A 21,245-nucleotide genomic window follows, 5' to 3' on the forward strand; every position below is an offset into this window, starting at 1 on the left:
GGCGCCTAGGTGGCTCAGTGGGTTAAGCCTCTGCCTTCGGCTCAGGGAATGATCTCAGGGTCCTGGGATCAAGCCCCGCATGGGGCTCTCTGCTCAGCAGGGAGCCTGCTTCCCCCCTCTCTCTCTGCCTGCCTCTCTGCCTACTTGTGATCTCTCTCTCTCTGTCAAATAAATAAATAAAATCTTTAAAAAAAAAAATTAACTCCTCTTTCTTTTACTAGCTCTACTGCCATTACCTTTGTTCAGAGCTAATAATTTTTCTCCAGGACTGTTGTAATAGCTAGTTTTCCTTCCACTAGATTCTCTGTCCACCCATCCTTTCTTTTCCTTTTGTTTTTAATGGTTTCATTAAAGTATGTAATAAGCTGCACATATTTAAGATGTACCATTTGATGAGTTTCAGCCTGCATACCTTCCTAAAACCACCATGGGGCAATGGACATACCCATCACCCCCAAAAGTTTCCTCATGCCCTTTGGTAGTTCCTCTCTCCCACCTCCTGCTACCTTCTCCCTCCCTCCCATTGCCATCTATAGGCAACTATTGATCTGTTTTCTGTCACTGTAGATTAATACTTATTTATTTATTTTTTAAAGATTTTATTTATGTATTTGAGAGAGAGAGAGCGAGCAGAAACAAGGGGACAGGCAGAGGGAGAAGGAGAGGCAGACTCCCTGCTGAGCGGGGACCTCCCCACTGCACCATCCCCCCGACGCAGGGCTCGATCCCAGGACCCTGAGATCATGACCTGAGCTAAAGGCAGATGCTTAACTGACTGAGCTATTCAGGCGCCCCTGTCACTTTAGATTAATTTGAGTTTTCTCACATTTCATATAAGTAGAGCCATACAGTATATACTATTTCTTATCTGCTTAGTTCAGTGTAATTATTCTGAGATCCAGTCATGTCCGGTCCCTCGATAGTTCATTCCTTTTTATAGCTGAGCAGGAATCTGTTGTATCACAGTTTATCTTTGCACCTGTTGATGAACATTTGGGTTGTTGTCACTTTTGGGCTATTACAAATAAAGCTCCTGTGAACGTCTGTGTACAAATCCTTGTATGAACATATGCTTTCATTTTCCTTGGATGAATATGTCAAAGTAGAATGGCTGGGTCATGTGGTAGGTGAATGTTTATCTTTTTAAGAAACTGGTGGTCGGGACGCCTGCATGGCTCAGTCCATTAAATGTGTCTGCTTTAGGCTCATGTCATGATCCCATGACCCTGGGACCCCCAGGGTCGTGGGATCAAGTCACACATCATAGGGCCCCTGCTTGACGCGGAGCCTGCTTCTCCCTTTGCCTGTCACTCCCCTGCTTGTGCGTTGTCTCTCTGACACATAAATACATAAGGTCTTCGAAAAACAAAACAAAACTGGCGGTCTCATCTAAAGTGGTTTTACCATTTTAAATTCCCATTAGCAGAGTGTAAGGGCTCTAACTGCTGTGTATTCTTGCCAACACGTGTGGTCTTTTCACTTTTAGCTATCCTAGTAGGTATGTAGTACCTCATTGTGGTTTTAATTTATATTTTCCTAATGTCTGACGATGTTGAACACCTTTTTAGGTGCTTATTGGCGTCATGTTTTTGTCTGCATGAAGCCTCTTTTCAAAAACATTTTTATCTTGAGATGATTGTACATTCATACTCTTTAACATTTTATTGGATTTTTTTAAGATTTAATTTTTTAAATTTTTAAATTTTTAATTTTTTTTAAAGATTTTATGTATTTGACAGAGAGAGAGAGACAGCCAGAGAGGGTACACAAGCAGGGAGAGTGAAAGAGGGAGAAGCAGGCTTCCCGCAGAGCAGGGAGCCTGACATGGGGCTCGATCCCAGGACCCTGAGATCATGACCTGAGCCAAAGGCAAATACTTGACTGACTGAGCCACCCAGGTGCCCCGATTTAGTTTTCTTTTTCTTTTTCTTTTTATTTATTTATTTTTAAAGATTTTATTTATTTATTTGACAGAGATCACAAGTAGGCAGAGAGGCAGGCAGAGAGAGAGGAGGAAGCAGGCTCCCTGCGGAGCAGAGAACCCGATGTGGGGCTCGATCCCAGGACCCCGGGATCATGACCTGAGCCGAAGGCAGAGGCTTTAACCCACTGAGCCACCCAGGCGCCCCTAGTTTTCTTTTTAAAAAGTAATCTCTACACCCAGCGTGGTCTTGAACTTATAACCCCAAGATCAAGAGTGCATGCTTCACCTACTGAGCCAGCCAGTGTCCCGGATTGTTTGTTTTTGTATTACTGATTTTTTTTTTTTAAGATTTTTATTTATTTATTTGACAGAGATCACAAGCAGGCAGAGAGGCAGGCAGAGAGAGAGATGGGGAAGCAGGCTCCCTGCTGAGCAGAGAGCCCAATGCGGGGCTTGATCCCAGGACCCTGGGATCATGACCTGAGCCGAAGACAGAGGCTTAAACCACTGAGCCACCCAGGTGCCCCTGTATTACTGATTTTTGAGAGTTCTTTATATTCTGGAAGGGGGTCTTTTATTAGATAAACAGTATGCGAATATTTCCTCCTAATCTGTGGCTACTTTCAAATTTCTCTTAGCAGTGGCTTGTGATGTGCCCCAAATTGAACTTTAGTGTAATAGCTATCTTTTTTTTTTAAGTTTTTATTTATTAGGGAGAGAGTATGAACATGAGAGAGAGAGAGAGAGAGAGAGAGAGAGAGAGCGAGAGCGAGCCAGGGCAGGAGGAGAGGGAGAATCAGACTCCCTGGGACCCTGGGATCATGACCTGAGCTGAAGGCAGATGCTTAACCAGCTGAGCCACCCACGTGCCCCTAGTTTAATACTATCTTTAAGTGACCTGAATGTTTTGTTGTTTGGGTGTACTTTAAAAAAATCTTAATATAGAATGTCGATTCTTTGGAATGTGAACTTTCAGTGTTTTGGCCATTTTGTATTTGAACTGCACCAGAATTCCTTCTGATTCTCTTGTCTTCTTTGTGTCCCTGTTCTCTTAGACGAGGAGTTGTGTTTGGTCTCTGGAGCGCCTGTGCTTCGGTGGGCAATATTTTGGGAGCGTGCCTAGCTTCTTCTGTTTTGCAGTACGGTTATGAGGTAGGTATTTCCTTCTAGCTTTTTCTTGAGTACATATAATATGTTTTGTTTTTTAAGAAATAATACTGTGGCCATTTAGAACTGTGTAGAGCTGTGTTTGGGTGGGCAAGGCTTACATTGAAAATAGACAAGCTTTTAGGGGCGCCTGGGTGGCTCAGTGGGTTAAAGCCTCTGCCTTCGGCTCAGGTCATGATCCCAGGGTCCTGGGATCGAGCCCCGCATCGGGCTCTCTGCTCAGCGGGGAGCCTGCTTCCTCCTCTCTCTCTGCCTCTCTACCTACTTGTGATCTCTATCTGTCAAATGAATAAATAAAAAAATCTTAAAAAAAAAAAAAAAAGAAAATAGACAAACTTTTGAGAATTTCAAACACAGAACTTATTCACGGGAAAAATACCCAAGTCTGAAGACAGTATAATCAGTTGGGAAAAAGTATTTGCAACTCATCTTACAGATCAAGAGCTAATCTCCCTAATAAGTAAAGCATGCCTGCAAATTGATAAGAAGACCAACAATACACAGAAAAAGAGGTAAAAGATTTGAATGTGTAGTTTTGTTTTTTTTATAAAGATTTTATTTATTATTTATTTGACAGAGATCACAAGTAGGCAGAGAGGCAGGCAGAGAGAGAGGAAGGGAAAGAGGCTCCCTGCTGAGCAGAGAGCCCGATTCGGGGCTCGATCCCAGGACCCTGAGATCATGACCTGAGCCGAAGGCAGAGGCTTAACCCACTGAACTACCCAGGTGCTCCGAGCTCTGGGTCTTGGTAGGGAAAGTTCTCTGTGGCTTGTTAAGTGAGGAAAGCCAGGGTACAGAACAATGTGGGCTGAATGATGCCATTTTTATAAAATAGAGAAAGAATCAGAGTATGTATTGGTATTGGCTTGTATGTTTCTAAAACAGTCTCTGGAAAGTAGAAATCAAATAGCAACAATGGTTATATGTTAGGAAAATGGGAATTAAGTGGACGGGAGAAGAGGGGGAAGGGGAGGTTGTTTACTATCCATCTACTTTTTGTTGCTTAGATCACGTGAAAGTGTGATGTAATAAAAAACCTAAATAACTAAAAGTAAGTAAGTTGCTCATTTAAAAAGTAGGTAAATCTTGAACTAGTTGATCAAGTGTTTGGTCTCAGAAGAATGGCTCGATAAGTCCTTCCTGTATTCCCACTCACCTTTATTCCAGGCTTCTTGGTTTTGCATCTGGATTGTACTCATTGGCTCAGATGGGAATTTTGGTTCACCCCAGGTGCAGCTCCCAGGTTTGATTTCTGGAAACACTAATTTTGTCACTGTCTTTTCCAAAAATTTAGACCATCTGTTCACATCAGGCTCCATTCCCTAGTAAATAAAATTCCTCTATGCAGCCTGGGTTTTGAGGTTCTTTAATCTTTTTTTTTTTTTTTAAAGATTTTTAAAGATTTAAAGATTTTTACTTATTTATTTGACAGAGAGAGATCACAAGTAGGCAGAGAGGCAGGCTGAGTAGAGAGCCCAATGTCGGGGCTCGATCCCAGGACCCTGGGATCATGACCTGAGCCAAAGGCAGAGGCTTTAACCCACTGAGCCACTCAGGCGCCCCTGAGGTTCTTTAATCTTGATTGCACATTTTCCTATCGGTTTTCTCAGCTGTCCCTCAGCAGAAGCCCCTCCTTTGACCATGGAGGAGGCTTTCTCTGTCATTCGCACCCTGTCCCTTTGCTTCAGGCGTGCTGGGACAGGCCGTCAGTTGCCTTCTCAGCTCTTCCTATAGCCACTGTGTTGCTGCGCCAGCATCGTTAGCTGTTTCCTTCGGTCTGTGTTTCTTATTAGGACTGGGCCTTTTTCTTTATTCGCCTACTTGAAGCCTTGTACTATTGTTTGGTGTATTGTTTAATCCCCTCAGCTGGAGAGAATATTTTCGAGGGCAGATACTGTCTCTGGTGGAAGGCTCTGTGGGACAGAGAATGAGGTTTTGGAGCCAGTCCCGATTTCACAGTTGTGGTGGTACCACTCAGTGCGGCTGGGACCTTAACTGGCCTCTCTGAGCCGCCAGGGGACAATGCATGGAAAACACAGTGAAACAGCTCTGTGCCTGGCATGGCCTGAGCACTCAGTGTTCATTTCCTTCCCCATCCCCCATCCCCCCACCCCCTATCCCCTACCTTCCCCACGTGTGCTTCTAGTGAACGAGGTCTAACCAGTATCCCAGATGTGTAAGCAACACCTCTCTCCTCTCTTTTCCAGTATGCCTTTCTGGTGACAGCAGCTGTGCAGTTTGCTGGTGGGATCGTCATCTTCTTTGGACTCCTCGTGTCACCAGAAGAAATTGGTGAGGAGGAGCTGTCCTTCCCATTCAGCACGTCTTGCTGTTACGGGCGAAGAGAAATCTGAGGCCGGCACAGCCAGTCTCTTTTTCCCTAGGAGAGCTGTGAGCTCCTTTCAGGGGGTTGAAGGAGTGGTATTTGCTGTTTGTGTCCCGGAGACACCGAATGACTGACCGAGCATAGCTGCAGACGATTGAGGGGAGCGAGACTCACCTTCCTAGATTCAGGGAAAACTCTCCATTTGCAAATGAGTTTTGTGATTGAGACACTGACTGGAAATTAGCATGATCTGTTTCTCATTTCACTCCTTCAGACAGATTTGTTTCCCTTCATAAAAGTAATTTAGTTTGATACTTACCTGAAAGTAATTTAGTTTGATACTTACCTGTGGTTACATACAGGCAAAACCACAGAAGCAAATAGATGTCCAATTCTGTCTTTTGCGTGTAATTGAAGAGACATGTCAGTTTAATAGTGTGTAATTTACATTTTCTTAAATGCAATAGAGATAGTGTAATGTCATTAGAAAAAGCATTGCTTTGAAGCCAGGTAAAGTAGAATCTGCTTATTAGCTGTGCAATCTTAATCGACCTTGGTTAACCTTGGCCTTCAGCCTTAGTTGCTGCTTCTGTAAAGTGGAGATAAAAATAGTTTGGACCCCATGAGTAATTGATACAAGCAGAGCACCTTGCATAGGGCCGGGCGTCTAGAAGGCACGCTATAAATCGAGGCTGTTATTGTTTTAGGTCTCCCAGGTATCGAGGCAGAAGAAAATTTTGAAGAAGATTCACACAGGCCATTAATTAATGGTGCTGAAAATGAAGATGAATATGAGCCCAATTATTCCATCCAAGAAGGCAGTACTGTTACCCAGGTCAAGGCAGTAAGCTTTTACCAGGCCTGTTGTCTTCCTGGAGTTATCCCGGTAAGGACTGTTCAGATCTCCTTGCCACAGCTCCTGAGATATTAAATCCTGGATATTACCTCTACCTGCCATAAAGCATCTTGAAGTATTTAGCTTCTCTTTGATACTTTATTTAGGAATATACGTTCAGAGGAATATTGTATAGTGCCCCTCAGCTTGTATCTAGGGTGGCACAACTTGAAATTTTATCTGCATTCTAATGCAGGGTTGGGTGTTCCTTTTCTGTGAAGAGCCAGATAGTAAATGTGTTCAGCTTTCTGGGGCGGGGCGGGGGTGGGGGAGGGAGAGGGAGGGAGGAGGGCGGTTTGCACAGTCTCTGCCACAGCTGCTCACATCTGTAGAACACAGGAAACCCTGGATGGTATGGAGCAAATGGGTGTGGACAGGTTTGGCCTGTGAGCTCTAGTTGGCTGACCCTGACCCTGCATTCAAGTAAGAAGGCAGAATTAATGTTTCTAAATACGCTTTTTCTGACCTGTTGAAATATTATAAATTACATGTGACCAAGAGGGGGTTTGAATGGTTCATTTAAGTCTGCCTTATTTGCCTGTATTCTTATCATTCTAGAAAAAAAAAATTACCCTTTTATTCAAAGGTGCAGAACACAGTACTCCGCAGTATTTCTTGGTAATGCATTCCAGTGTTTCCAAATCCTTTACAGTCAGGAAAACTGTCTAACATCTGAACTAAATCCCTTCTGCTGCAGTTTTTCTGTCTTGATGTTTTGGGCGCGCAGGCACGAGAGTGGAAGTTAAGAGGCCTAGGTTATATTTCCAGCTTACCCACTAACTCTCTGTGAGGCCTGGGGTAAGTCACTCAGCCCATCCTTGTGTCTTCACTTCCCCTTCCCACGGAGCAGAAAGTAAACCAGTCTACCCCCGGGTCTATAACGTTGGGTCACTGTATTGTGAATAAGCACCTGGTTTTGTTTATGTTATTGTCTAGTGGTGCTTTACAAATATCACCCCTCAGCTAGATTCAGAGTCAGCAGGTGGTTGTCCTTCGCACTTATTAGTTCCCTCTGCCTGTGCCCCCAGGCTGCCAGGACTGACATTTGCAAACAGTAGTGATGTATGAGTTAGAATGTAAGTTTCCACAGTTCTGTAACTGAAGGACAATGTATTATACAAGCGAAATGCAAGTTTCTTGAGGCCTGTTCTTATACTAAAGATTAGTAGTTTTTAAGTAGTTGTTAAAATATTCTCCTGGTAATAGTTTACTTTCTGGGACAGAGCTTACATCTGTTGTGACTAAATATGAAACTCTTGCTACTCCTTTGTATTTCACAAGCAATTGTTCCCTGACACGGGCAGGGACACAGAGGAAATCGAGTTCACTTAATTCCTTTGTCTTTGTAGCAGGCTGTCTGGACAAAAACGCCTTCATGATTGGGATTTGGCTCTCTAGGGGAAGCTGTTTTAAAACAAGTGATACCTAGGGAGTATAGGCCGCTCCAGGGAAAAGAATATACTAGCCAGACACCCTTTGAAGTCAGCCTCTCTGTTCCTCCCCCTTTTTCCTTTGATGCTGAATGTCAGGATTTCCTGCTAATAATGTGTTGAATATAGGAGTCTTAGCACTGCTGCCTTCCTAAGACAGCTGCAACTTTTATTCCTCAAAGTAGAGGCACAAGGCCCGGGACGGTCATGTTCTTTCATTTCTGACTCACCAAAGATGCTTCTTGCTTTTTCACTGGTTGTTGGAATACCAGGCTTTTGGAAACCATAATGTGAAAGTAGTTGTAATGTCGGTTCTTTTCTTAGACCTCGAAACTACAGTTTTGTCACATTGCTCTCCACTGTTCATAACATTAACGTCGCAGGAAATAGAAGAACCAAAAAAGTGGGGCTGCTTGGAATAAAAGCTGTGACGTTTACTGGCTTTCTTTGCTTATGGTTAATCATAGTTATAGGTATGAATACCTTTTATCTTTGTCTAAATAAAGAAATGTGAGTGTGTGCTCTGCCTTTGAGGTTCAAAACACTGGTTTGCTTCTACCGGGGGACTGAAAGGAGAAGAAACTGGAGACAATTAAGAAATAGTCATATGTATTTTTATTCCAGAGGCCTGCCGCACATGCCTTTCTGGAAGCTAATGTGGATAAAGAGAAGAGGGAAACTAGGTAAAGTCAGGCAATGGGAATTTATAGATGTGTGTAATTTTAAAATCACGTACTCTTCTTCCCAAACTTCTGTGTATGGTTTTGCTTTTTAATTACATTAAGAATTGTGTCCTGCTGTGCTCTTGTTTGTTCCTTATTGACAGTCAGATGTTTTTCTTGTAGTACTCACTGGCCTATGCCTGCCTGAAGTTAGTAAATTACTCCTTCTTCTTCTGGTTGCCCTTTTATCTGAGTAACAACTTTGGATGGAAGGAGGCTGAAGCTGACAAGTTGTCCATTTGGTACGATGTTGGAGGAATTATAGGTAATGCCAGATGCATCTTTTTCTATAATGAGAGTTAGTCGCTAGTAGTATTTTACTGGGTTATGAAATCTGACATCATCTTAAGTTTTATTACTTAGTCCACAACCATTTTTTCCTAAACCATCCTACCAGTTAACAGCTAAACTCTTAAAAAAAAAGAATCCATGGAAAAGAAGAGCCAGCCCGCGGCAGTCCTGTGATTTATAGAGCTCTTTTCTTCTCGGTTCTTTGTTTATGGATCAGTTCTTTTGTGTTGGGAAGCACAGGGATGTTTCCCTCTGTGATCTCTTTAAATGTAACCCTTTCGCACACTTTCAGTGATATCTTAGGTCTAAAGCTAATTGTATACTGGAGATCCAAGTTAAAATGTGAATGTGCTCATTTTATCTACTTCCCACCTTTCCCACCACCCATAGCCAAAGAAGGGAAAATATTAGCTTAGTGTGTAGATTTTGTCAGATTATAGAGGTGGGAATAATAGTGGGAATTGATTTCTGTGAGTATTTTGCAACTGCTCTGGTGCACACAGCAGATTTTTTTTTTTTTTAAGATTTTTTATTTATTTGACAGAGATCACAAGTAGGCAGAGAGGCAGGCAGAGAGAGAGAGAAGGAAGCAGGCTCCCCACAGAGCAGAGAGCCCGATGTGGGGCTCGATCCCAGGACTCTGGGATCATGACCTGAGCCGAAGGCAGAGGCTTCAACCCACTGAGCCACCCAGGTGCCCCCACACAGCAGATTTTAATAGTAACTTTTTGCTATGGCTGGAAGCATAAACAAGTACTTAAGAAACTTTAAGACAGTTGTACAGAATGAATTTTAGTAGGTGTTGCTTGTATGGCTTGGCGGAATCGTAGCATTCTTTCTATAATGCTTGGATTTAGAATTGCGGTAAGGCTAAGCTGCCTTATGCACATGACAGCAGAGAGTCCTCAGGTGATACACTGTTACTGTACTTGAACTTGTTTGCACTTCTTCTTAGTTACAGAGCTAAAGGTGAGGCTGCTGCCTTTAGACCTGAACTTAGTTCTGGGTCCTGCTGTCCACTGAGGATGTACCAGATGTCCCATAGCCCCTGTGGCTCTAAATGGGGCTACAGCTAAATGTGACCTCGTTGCTTAGAGGATTCACATGACCTCTTTCTAAAGATCCTGACTTGTTCATTATCACCAAGTCATAGTCACTGCATTTAGTTTTAGTGGATATTCATTGGCTGCTACTAATAGCCCATGAGGCATGGTCTTTAATGAGTCATCTTTTTTTTTTCTTAAGATTTTTAAAATTTATTTGACACAGAGAGAGATCACAAGTAGGCAGAGAGGCAGGCAGAGAGAGAGGGGGAAGCAGGCTCCCTGCTGAGCAGAGAGCCCGATGAGGGCTCCATCCCAGGATCCTGAGATCGGAGGACCCTGAGAGGCTTAACCCACTGAGCCCCTAATGAGTCATCTTTTAAAATAAAAAGCAGGGCACCTGGGTGGCTCAGTGGGTTAAAGCCTCTGCCTTCGGCTCAGGTCATGGTCTCAGGGTCCTGGGATGGAGCCCCACATCGGGCTCTCTGCTCAGCAGGGAGCCTGCTTCCTCCTCTCTCTTTCTCTGCCTGCCTCTCTGACTACTTGTGATCTGTCTGTCAAATAAATAAATAAAATCTTAAGAAAAAAAAAATAAAATAAAAAGCAGTGGGCGCCTGGGTGCCTCAGTTGTTAAGTGTCAGTCATGAGCCCAGGGTCCTGGGATCGAGCCCTGCATCGAGTTCTCTGCTCAGCAGAGAGCCTGCTTCCCCCAGCCCTCTGCCTGCCTACTCGTGATCTCTCTTTCGCTGTCAAATAAATAAATAAAATATTTAATAAACAAACAATCATAAAATAAAGTAAAATAAAAAGCAGAGGGGTACCTGGGTGGCTTAGTCGGTTAGGTGTCCATCTCTTGATTTTGGCTTAGCTCACGATCTTAGGGTGGTGAGACTGAGCTCCGTATTGGGCCCTGCGCAGAAAATGGAGTCTGCTTAAGATTCTGTCCCTCGGGGGTGCCTGGGTGGCTCAGTCAGTAAAAAGTCTGCCTTCTGTTCAGGTTGTGATCTCAAGGTCCTGGGATCAAGTCCTCACATCGGGCTCCCAACTTGGCGGGGAGCCTGCTTCTCCCTGTCCCTCTGCTGCTCCCCTGCTTGTACTCTCTCTGTCTTTCAAAAAATAAATAAAATCTTAAAAAAAAAAATTCTCTCTGTCTGCTCCCACACAAGCATGGGCGGTTTCTCTCTTAGAAAAGAAATGAAAAAAGAAAATTAAAATAAAAAGCAGAAAAATCAGGAAAAGCTTTCATAGCTGGTTTGAGAAGGGAGAACAGCAAGGAACAGTGGGGGGTTTTGATGACTTTTTCTTTTTTCCTTATTTTCCTGTCTGATTCATGGTGTCCTGGCCCTGTCAGCCATCGAGGCAGTTAACGGCCGGGTAGTCTTCCTTAAAGGAAGCTGTGGAGGAAGCTGTTTCGGAGAGTCAGCCATCTTTTCGGATAGACTAGTGTCAGGATCCTGATAGCAGGGAGAGGGCACGTGGGGAGCAAGCTTCAGGTAATGGAGCTAAATCATAAAGGATTTTGGTTCTGATGCGCTCTTGGTACTTGCAGGTGGGACTCTGCAAGGTTTCATCTCTGACGTATTACAGAAGAGAGCACCGGTTTTAGCTCTCAGCTTGCTTCTGGCCATTGGGTCCCTCGTTGGATATAGCCGTGAGTATTCCCTTGCAATTATTTTTCTGATCTCTCAGGACTAAGGCATTTGCCATGAGTCAGCTATCAACCCTGGGGAGATGCTTGAGACCAGCTACAAAGGCTGATAGGAGACCTTTGTATTGTCCTGTAAATGCCTGGTGAAAGTATCATTACGTAGTTTTATTTGTGCTGGGGAGGAAACTGGCATCTCTTCGGCTTTGTTGGTTTGTTTAAAAGCTTGCTTGGGAGTGTATATGCTTTGTTTGAGGGTAGGCTCCAGAGGGCCAGCATTAGAGCCAATAAAACAATAAAAGGGAAAGGGTTTCAAAAGAGGAAAGATGGTAATTAGTAGGTTTGGTATATGTCCCTGAAGATGCTGCCGAGATGGGAGTAGAGTTTTTCTGTAGCTTTTAGAAGTCTCATTAGCTCGAGCGCCAGCAAGAGGCAGACATGACAAATAAAAGTTGGAGTAGGCGGTTAAAGAGTTGTGTCCCTTTGTTGTCTCTGGGAGTGATCTGTGAGGTCACTGAGATCCAGATCTTTCTGTGCTGTTCAGTGGGGGCCTGTGTAATCTGCTTTTAAAGTCAGCATGCTGTTTCTGCGTCTTTTCTCGTAGGTTCTCCAAATGATAAGTCCATTAATGCACTTCTGATGGCAGTTACAGGTACGTGGTGTGGCTCTGTTGCACTATACTGTTCCTGCTCCTCTGTAAATAAAAAGGAAGAAAGGGAAACCGTGTGCTCCCTCAGTTTGAGTAATACTGAAACCTTCATTATAAAGGAAAGCTTCCTACTTCAGATTCAGATTGTTTCTCTGCTGTTAAGTGACCTCCTCAGTCCTGTTCCTACAGAAGCAGTCCCCTTCGACAGAGATTTTCTGAAATGTTTGACTGCTGCTGCAGCTTCCCGTAGTACTTGCGGAGGTAGTTTAGGAAGACGCCACATTGGAAACCAATTCCCCAGCTTTCAAAAAGTTTTTCCTCCTGTGGTGGAATTGGTCAGTATTTCTCCATGTGAGCACCAGATGAAACAGAGTGTAATTAGGGACCATGGTATATAAAGAGGATTTTTAAACTTTAGCTCCTACTCAGGATATTGAGGGTGGCTCATGGTACGTGAGGCACAGGGAACTCATTCCTACCTTGTGGACCGAGTCACGTGGGCTGACTCCCGCCCAGTCCTTGGACAGCCTCGCGGAGAACAGTGGCTGCTAGAACCGTCTGCACTGCTTACAGAGCCTTTTCTCTCTCTCTTTTTTTTTTTTTTCCAGTATGTGTGGTTGAATTTGGGTAGTCAGATACTCAGTTGATAACAACTCTAGCATAGTAGAAGCTGGCAAGCGAGTGTAATTAGTTATTACTGAATGCAGCCTTGACAGGATTAGAAAGGCTGTATAGTTACTGTATTACCTGCATCTTTGGTTTTTATAAAAGATACCAGAGTATCATATAATTCAAGTAGGGCTTTCAGGAAAGTGGATGCTAACTAGTTTGAAGATGACATGATCTGGAAGCGTTTTCATTTGTACTTTTTTCCTCTTCCCTCTTTTGCTGTTTCTGTCCAATGTACTGATTAAACTGTTGGGATAAGAGTTGCCTTGTCCAGTGGATTTCTAGCGGTGCGATGAATAGTGTTTTAATGAGAACCTGTTTTGTTTATGACCTCAGGATTTTTTATTGGCGGACCTTCTAACATGATTAGCTCTGCTATTTCTGCGGACCTGGGTCGCCAGGAGCTGATCCAAGGGAGCAGTGAGGCTTTGGCGACCGTCACAGGAATTGTCGACGGAACTGGAAGCATTGGAGCTGCCGTGGGCCAGGTGAGGGGACAAGAGAGGGCTTGAAATTGAGGGGTGAGTAGTCTCTCGTCGGTGGAAGAATTTACACCTGCGCGCTGGGCCACAGCAGGTGGCACTCTTGTGTCGCATAGTATGCTTTTCTGTCCACCTTAGGTTCCTAATCTTCTCTGGGGTCAGCTGACGGGACGTAATGTAGAAGGTCCCTTTTCATTTTTCAGTTTCTTCTTTCCACTTTTATTTCCAGATTCTTCCTGTCTGGAAATAAGATGACACCTCGTAAGACAGAGCCTCAGTCCCAGTTTGTTGCTCCCTTCTTTCCAGCCTGAACTTGGCCCGCCGAGGGGCCACGAGACAAGTATCTCGTTATCCCCCACGTGGCATGCACACCCTACCTCCTCTCCCGTACCAGACACACATGTTCTTCCCGTGGATCCCACTAGAAATTTCCATGGACTCGGCAGCTGCTCTCAGTCACTTTCTCTGCTTCCAGTGACTGTGCCTCAAATGGAGGTTCATAATGTCTTGTGTCAGAATCATCTGGGTTATTTAAAGTACGGAACACTAAGCTTACTACGGGCTTGCTGAATTAGAACCTGGAGATCTGTTTCAGCAAGCCTTCCTGGTGATTCGCATGCACGCTAGACTTGAATTGATTGTCTAGGCTAAGACTGGCCTACAGTAAGTACTCAGAACTACTCGAAGGCTTAAATTCAGCCTTGTCTTCCTCAGGACAGTCGTGACTCATGCCTCTCCTAGGGTATACCTTTCCAGGACATTGAGGGCTGATTTTGCAAAAATAAGCGCCAGAGAATCATCTGCATTAGATAAGACAGATGAAACTTTGAAAGTTAATGAGATGTTTAATGGTCAAAGAAAATACAGGCAAGACTTCAGGGGTTGCCCAGTGGTCAAAGACATAGGAAGTCAGCAGTGCCATTAGGCAAGGGGAGGTGTTAGTCAGTGAGATCAGAGGTGTAAAGGGGCCAGAGAAGGAGAATGGGAGGAAAAAGTCTCTTAGTTTTGACACTCAGGTCATTACTGGCCTTGAATATTGCTGTTTTGCTTGATCTGTGGGGATAGAGCAGCAACGTCTGATTGCTGGTGGTTAATGAGAGAACCAATATTGAGAAAAATAAGCCATCTTAATGCTCATCACTACCCAGCCATATGTTACATATTTCTTTGTTACTATGCTCCATGGTAGCCGCAGTATGTGCAGGGAGGGGGCGCGGTATGTCTGGCACACAGTAGAAGTGTCCACATCTGTTGAATGACTATAGAATGAATGAGTGATAGGATTGATGTGCTTAGTGTACTTGATTATGAGACTGAAGGGAGAAAAAAAAAAACCTAGCAAAAGTAGGAGAAATGTGCTTACTTTATTGTGTGTTGGAGTAGGAGCCAAAAATGATACTGGCTTCAGTTCAGAGGTCTTTATATAAAAGTAAGGGGTGATTGTACTGGATATCCTTTTCTGATATTATTGTATTTTCGGTTATCCTTTCTTCCTGATGTTTTCTTCATTAATCAGACAGGTGGGTTGTATAATGAGAATTTCAAGGAGTTTTTTTTTTTTTTTTTTTTGAGATTTTTACTTCTTTGAGAGAGAGAGAACACGAGAAGGGGGGAGGATCAGAGGGAGAAGCAGACTCCTCGCTGAGCAGCGAGTGTGATGCGGGACTCAGTCCTGGGACTCGGGGATCATGACCTGAGCTGAAGGCAGTTGCTTAACCGACTGAGCCACCCAGGTGCTCCTCTAGGAGTTTATTTGTATTAAGAATGTCTCACCTGCCAGTATTCGGATGCCTAACTATGAACTTGGGTCAGCATTAGGCTCACTTTGGTGGTTGGGAAAATAAGATCTGGAGTAAATCATTGTTAGTTAGGCTTTATTCATTCCTCCTCCATATTGATTTTTGAATAATTTCCCATTGCGTGGGGCATGAGATTCCAGACTCTGTGACTTAATATTAGAAACTTGATGAGCTTTGTCCCAGCTCTCCTAATTTACCCCGAACAGCTTTTTCCCCACCTTCCCTTAACTTCACAAGAATGAGTTGGTCTCTTGGTTTCCATAGAGGTTGGTGCCTACTTCTACCAGAGGGCTTGTCACGGTAGATCACGTTTGCTGGTTTGTCCGTGCCAGCTTCTGCATGTCCTTGAGAACAGGAACTGTTTCCTTCATTTTTGTGATCCCAGTGGCTTCATATATTTTTAACACATAGGGGCTCAGTAAGATTAAATCGTGGCATCTGTCCAAGAAAACATGACAAAAAATGTCCACATAAACACCTGAACACATGTGTGTTCGTAGCTGGGTTACTCCTCACATCTAAGAAGTGGGAAACCCAATGTCCATCAACTGAGGAATGGAGAAGCGGTATGTGCGTATTCATACGACGGAGCAGTATTTGGCCGTTGAAGACGGTATCTGGCCCTTAAGAGTGGAAATGGACAGATGTTACATAGATGCATCTAAAAAATAGTGGGCTCCGTGAAAGAGCCCGCTACAAAAGACCGTGTACTTGAATGATTTCATTCATATGAGCTATCTGAAATGGGCCCGTCTATAGGGAAAGAAATTAGATTAGTGGTTGCCTGGGGTCAGGTGGTTCTGCAGAGTGACTGTTGATGGGCACAGCATGTTTTGGAGGGGGCTGGTGACAGACATGGCCTAAAATTAGATTATGGTAATAGTTGTACAGTTCTGTAAATATACTAAAAACCATTGAGTTGTATACTTTAAATGGGTGAATATGTCAATGAAGATGTTTAAAAGAAAGATAAAGTGTTAGAAAGACTTGGGAGCGTTGCTATGAGCCCTTCAGCAGGCGGCTAGACCTCTGCTTTTTTGCTTTCCGTTGTGTAATCTACGCTACATCACTCACTCGTTTTGCTTTTGGTTTTTTCCGCTTATAAATTTCACTGGTAGTGTGTGATGGAAGAACATGGGTAAAACTCAACATCTGTGGTCAGTCGATTTTTTTTTTCTTAAGATTTTATTTAGTTGCTTGATGAAGAGAGAGTACAGCAGGGGGAGCGGCAGGCAGAGAGAGAGGGAGAAGCAGGCTCCCCGCTGAGCAGAGAGCCCAACACAGGGCTCAGTCCCAGGACCCTGGATTCGTGACCTCAGCTGCAGGCAGACGGTTAACCAACTGAGCCACCCAGGTGCCCTGGTCAGTTGATTTTTGACAAGGGTGCCAAGACCATTCAATGGGGAAAGAATGGTTTCTTCACCAAATGGTGCTGGGGAAGCTGGATACACACACGCAGGTTGGAGGTGGTGAGCCCTTGCCTTACAGCGGAGACAAAAACTGACACAAAACAGATCAGTACCTAACCTTAAGAACGAAAACTATAAAACCTCTTAGAAGAAATTGTAGGGACAAATCTTCGTGACAAATATGTACAAATGGGCAATGAAACACCTGCAAAGATTCTCAGCATCCTTAGTTTTTAGGGAAATGCGAATCCAAACCTCAGTGAGGAAAACAAAACAAAAACAACACCTCAGTGAGATACCACTGCACACGTGTTAGGACGGCTGTCATTTTAAGAGCAACGACGAAGAGAACACGTAGTTGCGAGGATGTGCAGGAACTGGATCTCTTCCGTTGCTGGCGGGAATATAAAATGGTGCAGCTGCTGTGCAAAATGCCTCGGTGGGTGCCTCACAAAGTTAGCCACAGAATTACTGTGTGACCCGGCAGTTCCACTCCTAGGAATTAAAGAACTGGAAACCGGACTCAGACTTGTGTGTACCAGTGTTCATGGCAGCGTTATTCATAATAACCACGAGGTGGAGACAAACCGAACGTTCATCAGCTGATGACGGGACAGACGAAAGGGGGCATGTCCACAGTGTGGACTATTATCCAGCCGTAAAAAGGGACGCTCTTCCAACATGTGCCGCAGCCTTGGAGACAGTACGCTGAGATGAGCCAGACGCAGAAGGACAGACACTGTGTGACTCCGCCGAACATGAAATCTCTAGAACAGGCAAATTCTCAGAGGTTACCAGGGAAGAGGGGCTGGTGGGGAGTTATTGCTTGATAGGTGCAGACTTGGTGTTTAGGGTGATGAAAAATTTGGGGAATAGTTAATGGGGATGGTGGTATAACACCGTAAACGTATGTAACGCCTCTGAATTGTACACTTAAAAATGGTTAAAATGGCCACTTTTATCATATACATTTTATCATAATAGAAAAGGAAAATGGGCCAAATGCTATTATTAGATTCTTTTCAGTGATTGGAATAAAGTAAAAGAATTTGCTGTAGAATGTTAAAGCCGTATAGAAATCCTCTGAGTCTAAATAACACCATTGAAAAATGGGCAACATGCTTAAAAGACAAACTGTTTTTAAAAGCATCAATTAAAGTACCTCTCATTGGGAGAAAGAACAATTAAACAGAAGTGGCTTGAGGATGTTCCTCTTCCTCTTATTGGCAAAGTGAACAAAAATAAACCTTGTAGTCATGTCGTCTCTTCTGCTGTGTTTGTGCTGGACTCTGCCGGCTTACAAGGTGAAGGCCAGGTGTCTTTAAGTAGGAACACGCATGGGAAAGCTTTGCGAACCGGAAACCATTCTACAAATCCTAACTCCCTTCGCATTTTCTGGAAGAGCTGTGTTTAACCTACCCTTTCAGCTACTTCGTTTGATTAATTTACAAAGGATTATATTGTAATTTCTTTTTCTCCCTTGTAGTATTTAGTGTCTTTGATCCAGGACAACCTGGGATGGATGTGGGTGTTCTACTTTTTCATTCTCATGGTAAGTGAGTGTGTGCCTTTTTTAACTCGTGGTTTTTTTTTTTTACAAATTTAGTTCAAAGCATTTACTCTAATCACTTCTTAAATGAGCACAATTGCCAATTGCTGTTGGTGAGCCTTTTGTGAAGAGTAACATCTCATGAGTCTAAATGACAAATTCTTTTTTCAGGGTGGGAACAGGTCTTCTCATTTGCCCTTGACCTGAGCCTAATGAATATTGTCGTTTATACTTCTAGAAAAACTGGTGAGAGATTTACTGAAAGTCTTAATCGGTGTACTCTCCTGGGGTACTCTCTATCTGCTAGATTTAGTTTGGGAATTCTGAAGGAAATTACAGGATACACCAAGCAACACGGGGCTCAAAAAAAAAAGCATTACTATAATTAACACTGTGGTATGTAGGTTCTAAAATGAAGAGAGTCTCTTGAGAAAATATTTGTCGTACCTTAAACATTCTTGGCTGGGATTGTGTACTTTCTGGGAAATAGCCAATTCAGAACAATGCCTTATACTTTTAAAATGTTGCTCTCTGTTAAGTGAGTATGTGACCTACCCTCCTGCTTTATTGGTGAGGTAGTGCTCGAGACAGGTCTCTCTGAGAGGGTTTGGCGATCCCTTCATCCACGAGCGGATGTGTTTGTATCCCAGCCCTAAATCTAGTGCATCCTAATTGGAGACAGCCTCAAGGGGCCCACGTCCAGCCACGGTCCTCTAGCCTTGTCCAAGGAGCCCAGGGGTAGTTCAGCTCCCGAGTTCCCTGGAGCTGCCTTAAGGCTATGTACTCTGCTGTCACAGAGGATGCTTCTTCTGCCTAACTGCCTTCCGCCTTCTAAAGACTGGGCCATATGTCTCTGTGTTCTACTTCTGACATCTGTGCTAAAGAGGGACATGTCTCCTGATGAACCTGCTGTGTGATCATACAAGAAATCGTACTAGAAAAAAAACTGGATCTCTATGAGAAGCACTGTTCTTAAAGTGAGCTCCAGGGGCGCCTGGCTGGCTCAGTCTGCACAGCGTGCAACTCTTGATCCTGGGGTCAGGAGTTTGAGCCCCACACTGGGTGCAGAGGTTACTTAAATAATAAAAAATAAAAAATAAATAAAGCGAGCTCCGGTACCATTTTTTGCTCTGCCTGTGGCACATTATTTAATTTTCTGTGCCTTAGTTCTTTTCCTAGAGAGTATGTAACATAAAGTTTTAAAAAATGTATTAACCTCGATTTTCAAAATTTTTTTCTAATTCATTAGAAAAGATTGAGTTAGCTTTGTATGGAGTCGAAATTAATGCAATTGTCCACATTCATTATTACGTTCATGGTGCTCTAACAGGGTTAATTAAATTGCCACTGCATATTTAATGCTTTTTTCTCTTCACAGACAAGTTGTACAATTTTATTTATCTCGCCATTAATAGTGAGGGAAATCTGCTATCTCATGCAAAGACGACAAGCTCACGTACTGAGTGAGTGAGTGTTGCCCACAGAAGAGAAGAACAATGGGAGACACATCAGGACTGTTATTTCTTTTAACTCACCCTATTGGGAGTTGTCTTAGGAGCTCCAGCAAAACCTCATATTGTCAAGCCTCTTTCAGCAGTGTCGGCCACTTGAGCTGCTGATCGGTGGGGAAGGCTGGGCTGTTTTTCTACACTACGTGAATTACTGTGGGTGATTTTCATTGTTGCTTCGCAAACGTACTGAGTGGCCTGTGAAGCTGCCAGCCTTTTTATTTGGCCTGTTGAGATTATCCTTGTAACCTGAATTACTGTCTTGGACTTGGACCCCAATTCTCCAGCCTGGAAAGTTCAGTGGCCACAAGACAGTTGCACGTGGTTTGCATCAATGATGGGCTCCATGAGTAGGGGAGGATTGCTGGATTCTGCTTTGATGATGAGTCTGCAGAGAGCAGTTCGGCTTTGAAGCCTCCAGTCCTGGTAGAGTGCGCACACTGCATCAAGCACAAGCCTGCCTTGGACAGAGAACCCCTTTGTTAACAGCGGTGGGAAAATCGCACTATGTGGTGACGGGCTCAGTCACTCTGTATCTGATCTAAAGTTAGTCAGCTCCAGAAGCAGAAATACCTTCAAATTACTGTCATCTTGTTTTCTTCTGTCTTCATTCACAAGTCACTTTGACTCCTGGAAGTACTTAGTCTTCCTTTCAAGGACCATAAGGTACATCATCTGTTGTCATGAACATTCCAAGGTGTAGCTCACAACCGAAGTCCTCAACCCCAGATGTGCTCTCTGGGAATGTTAGGATCCACTAGGACGCTAATCGGCTTTGGCCTGTTTTCAGAGAATTGAGCTTTCTCACTACTGGGTTCCTTGAGTTACCTCAGCAGAAGACTAGAATTAGAGACAAAGGAAAGGCCTTTTGTCCTAGTAAGCGTTAAGTATGTGACCTTGAATCACATCAACGGGTTACTAGGGCCTTGGGGACTAGGTATCTATTCCTTAGAAGTTTGTAGTGTGTATGTCTTCAAGGCTGTGAATTCTATACTAATTATCAATATTTTTAGGTCATTCTGTATATGTATTTTAAATTATGGACACGAACTAGGGGGAAAATGTGCAATTTTGAGGGCTGCCTAATTGGTGTTGGGTTAGGGAATATTTTTCAACTTCTTGCTTTATACTCTAAAACGTGGTGTGTGAATTTATGAACTTGGTAATGTTATTTAATCAAGGAGATTTCCAATCAGTTAATGCCTCATTACTGACAAAAAAAGGGAAAATACGGAACACAGGAAGGGAAAATAAACTGACTTTTATAGTAAATAACCTGTCCATCTGATTATTTAAATACATACTCTGACTTTCTCGTTCTAGGGTGTGATTCATGCCGTCTAATTTCCTGCGGTTGGCCATTTACTGACCCTGTGGTACTGCCGCATAGTACAGCTAGTTTCTTCCTGATGGCCCCATCTCTGTTCTGTTCTGCGAACACCATCCCTTCTTCTCGTGTGAGAGTGTGCTGAGTTTGGATGACTTGCCTGGTTGTAATTTAAGAATTGCCTATAGGTGAATGCTTGAATGCTATTTTTTATTATTTAACCTCCCTCTGACATTTGGCTGACAGTTTCCTCTCTGCCCACATTATCCGTATGGTAGCATCTTTGTATCCTGACTACAACATTGTTTTCTTATCCTGTTTATTTTTTTATTTTTATTTTCATTTTTCACCCTGTTTACACTTAGCTGGGTGAGTGTTCCCCTGACCTCTCTGTAGCCCCCAAGCAGTAT

General features: G+C 43.5%; 1 protein-coding gene across 2 annotated transcripts in view; it reads left to right on the forward strand.

Annotated features, from left to right (window-relative positions):
* The window catches only part of LOC111151969 (solute carrier family 37 member 3), a 40,782-nt gene extending 20,031 nt beyond the window's left edge, over positions 1–20,751 (forward strand). Inside the window, exons 6-14 of one of the 2 annotated variants that reach the window (XM_022510221.1) lie at positions 2,980–3,076; positions 5,299–5,383; positions 6,125–6,303; positions 8,588–8,729; positions 11,348–11,449; positions 12,048–12,095; positions 13,098–13,249; positions 17,938–18,003; positions 19,379–20,751. In XM_022510221.1, coding sequence (XP_022365929.1) covers positions 2,980–3,076; positions 5,299–5,383; positions 6,125–6,303; positions 8,588–8,729; positions 11,348–11,449; positions 12,048–12,095; positions 13,098–13,249; positions 17,938–18,003; positions 19,379–19,471 — 964 coding nt within the window. In that variant the 3' untranslated portion in view covers positions 19,472–20,751. The remainder of the gene's footprint in view (positions 1–2,979; positions 3,077–5,298; positions 5,384–6,124; positions 6,304–8,587; positions 8,730–11,347; positions 11,450–12,047; positions 12,096–13,097; positions 13,250–17,937; positions 18,004–19,378) is intronic. The other variant, XM_022510222.1, reaches the window with a different exon arrangement.
* The last annotated feature ends 494 nt before the right edge of the window (positions 20,752–21,245 follow it).

The sequence above is a fragment of the Enhydra lutris genome, unplaced genomic scaffold (genome assembly GCF_002288905.1).
Source record: "Enhydra lutris kenyoni isolate GAN:26980312 unplaced genomic scaffold, ASM228890v2 scaffoldscaffold27, whole genome shotgun sequence".
Lineage (NCBI taxonomy): Eukaryota > Metazoa > Chordata > Mammalia > Carnivora > Mustelidae > Enhydra > Enhydra lutris.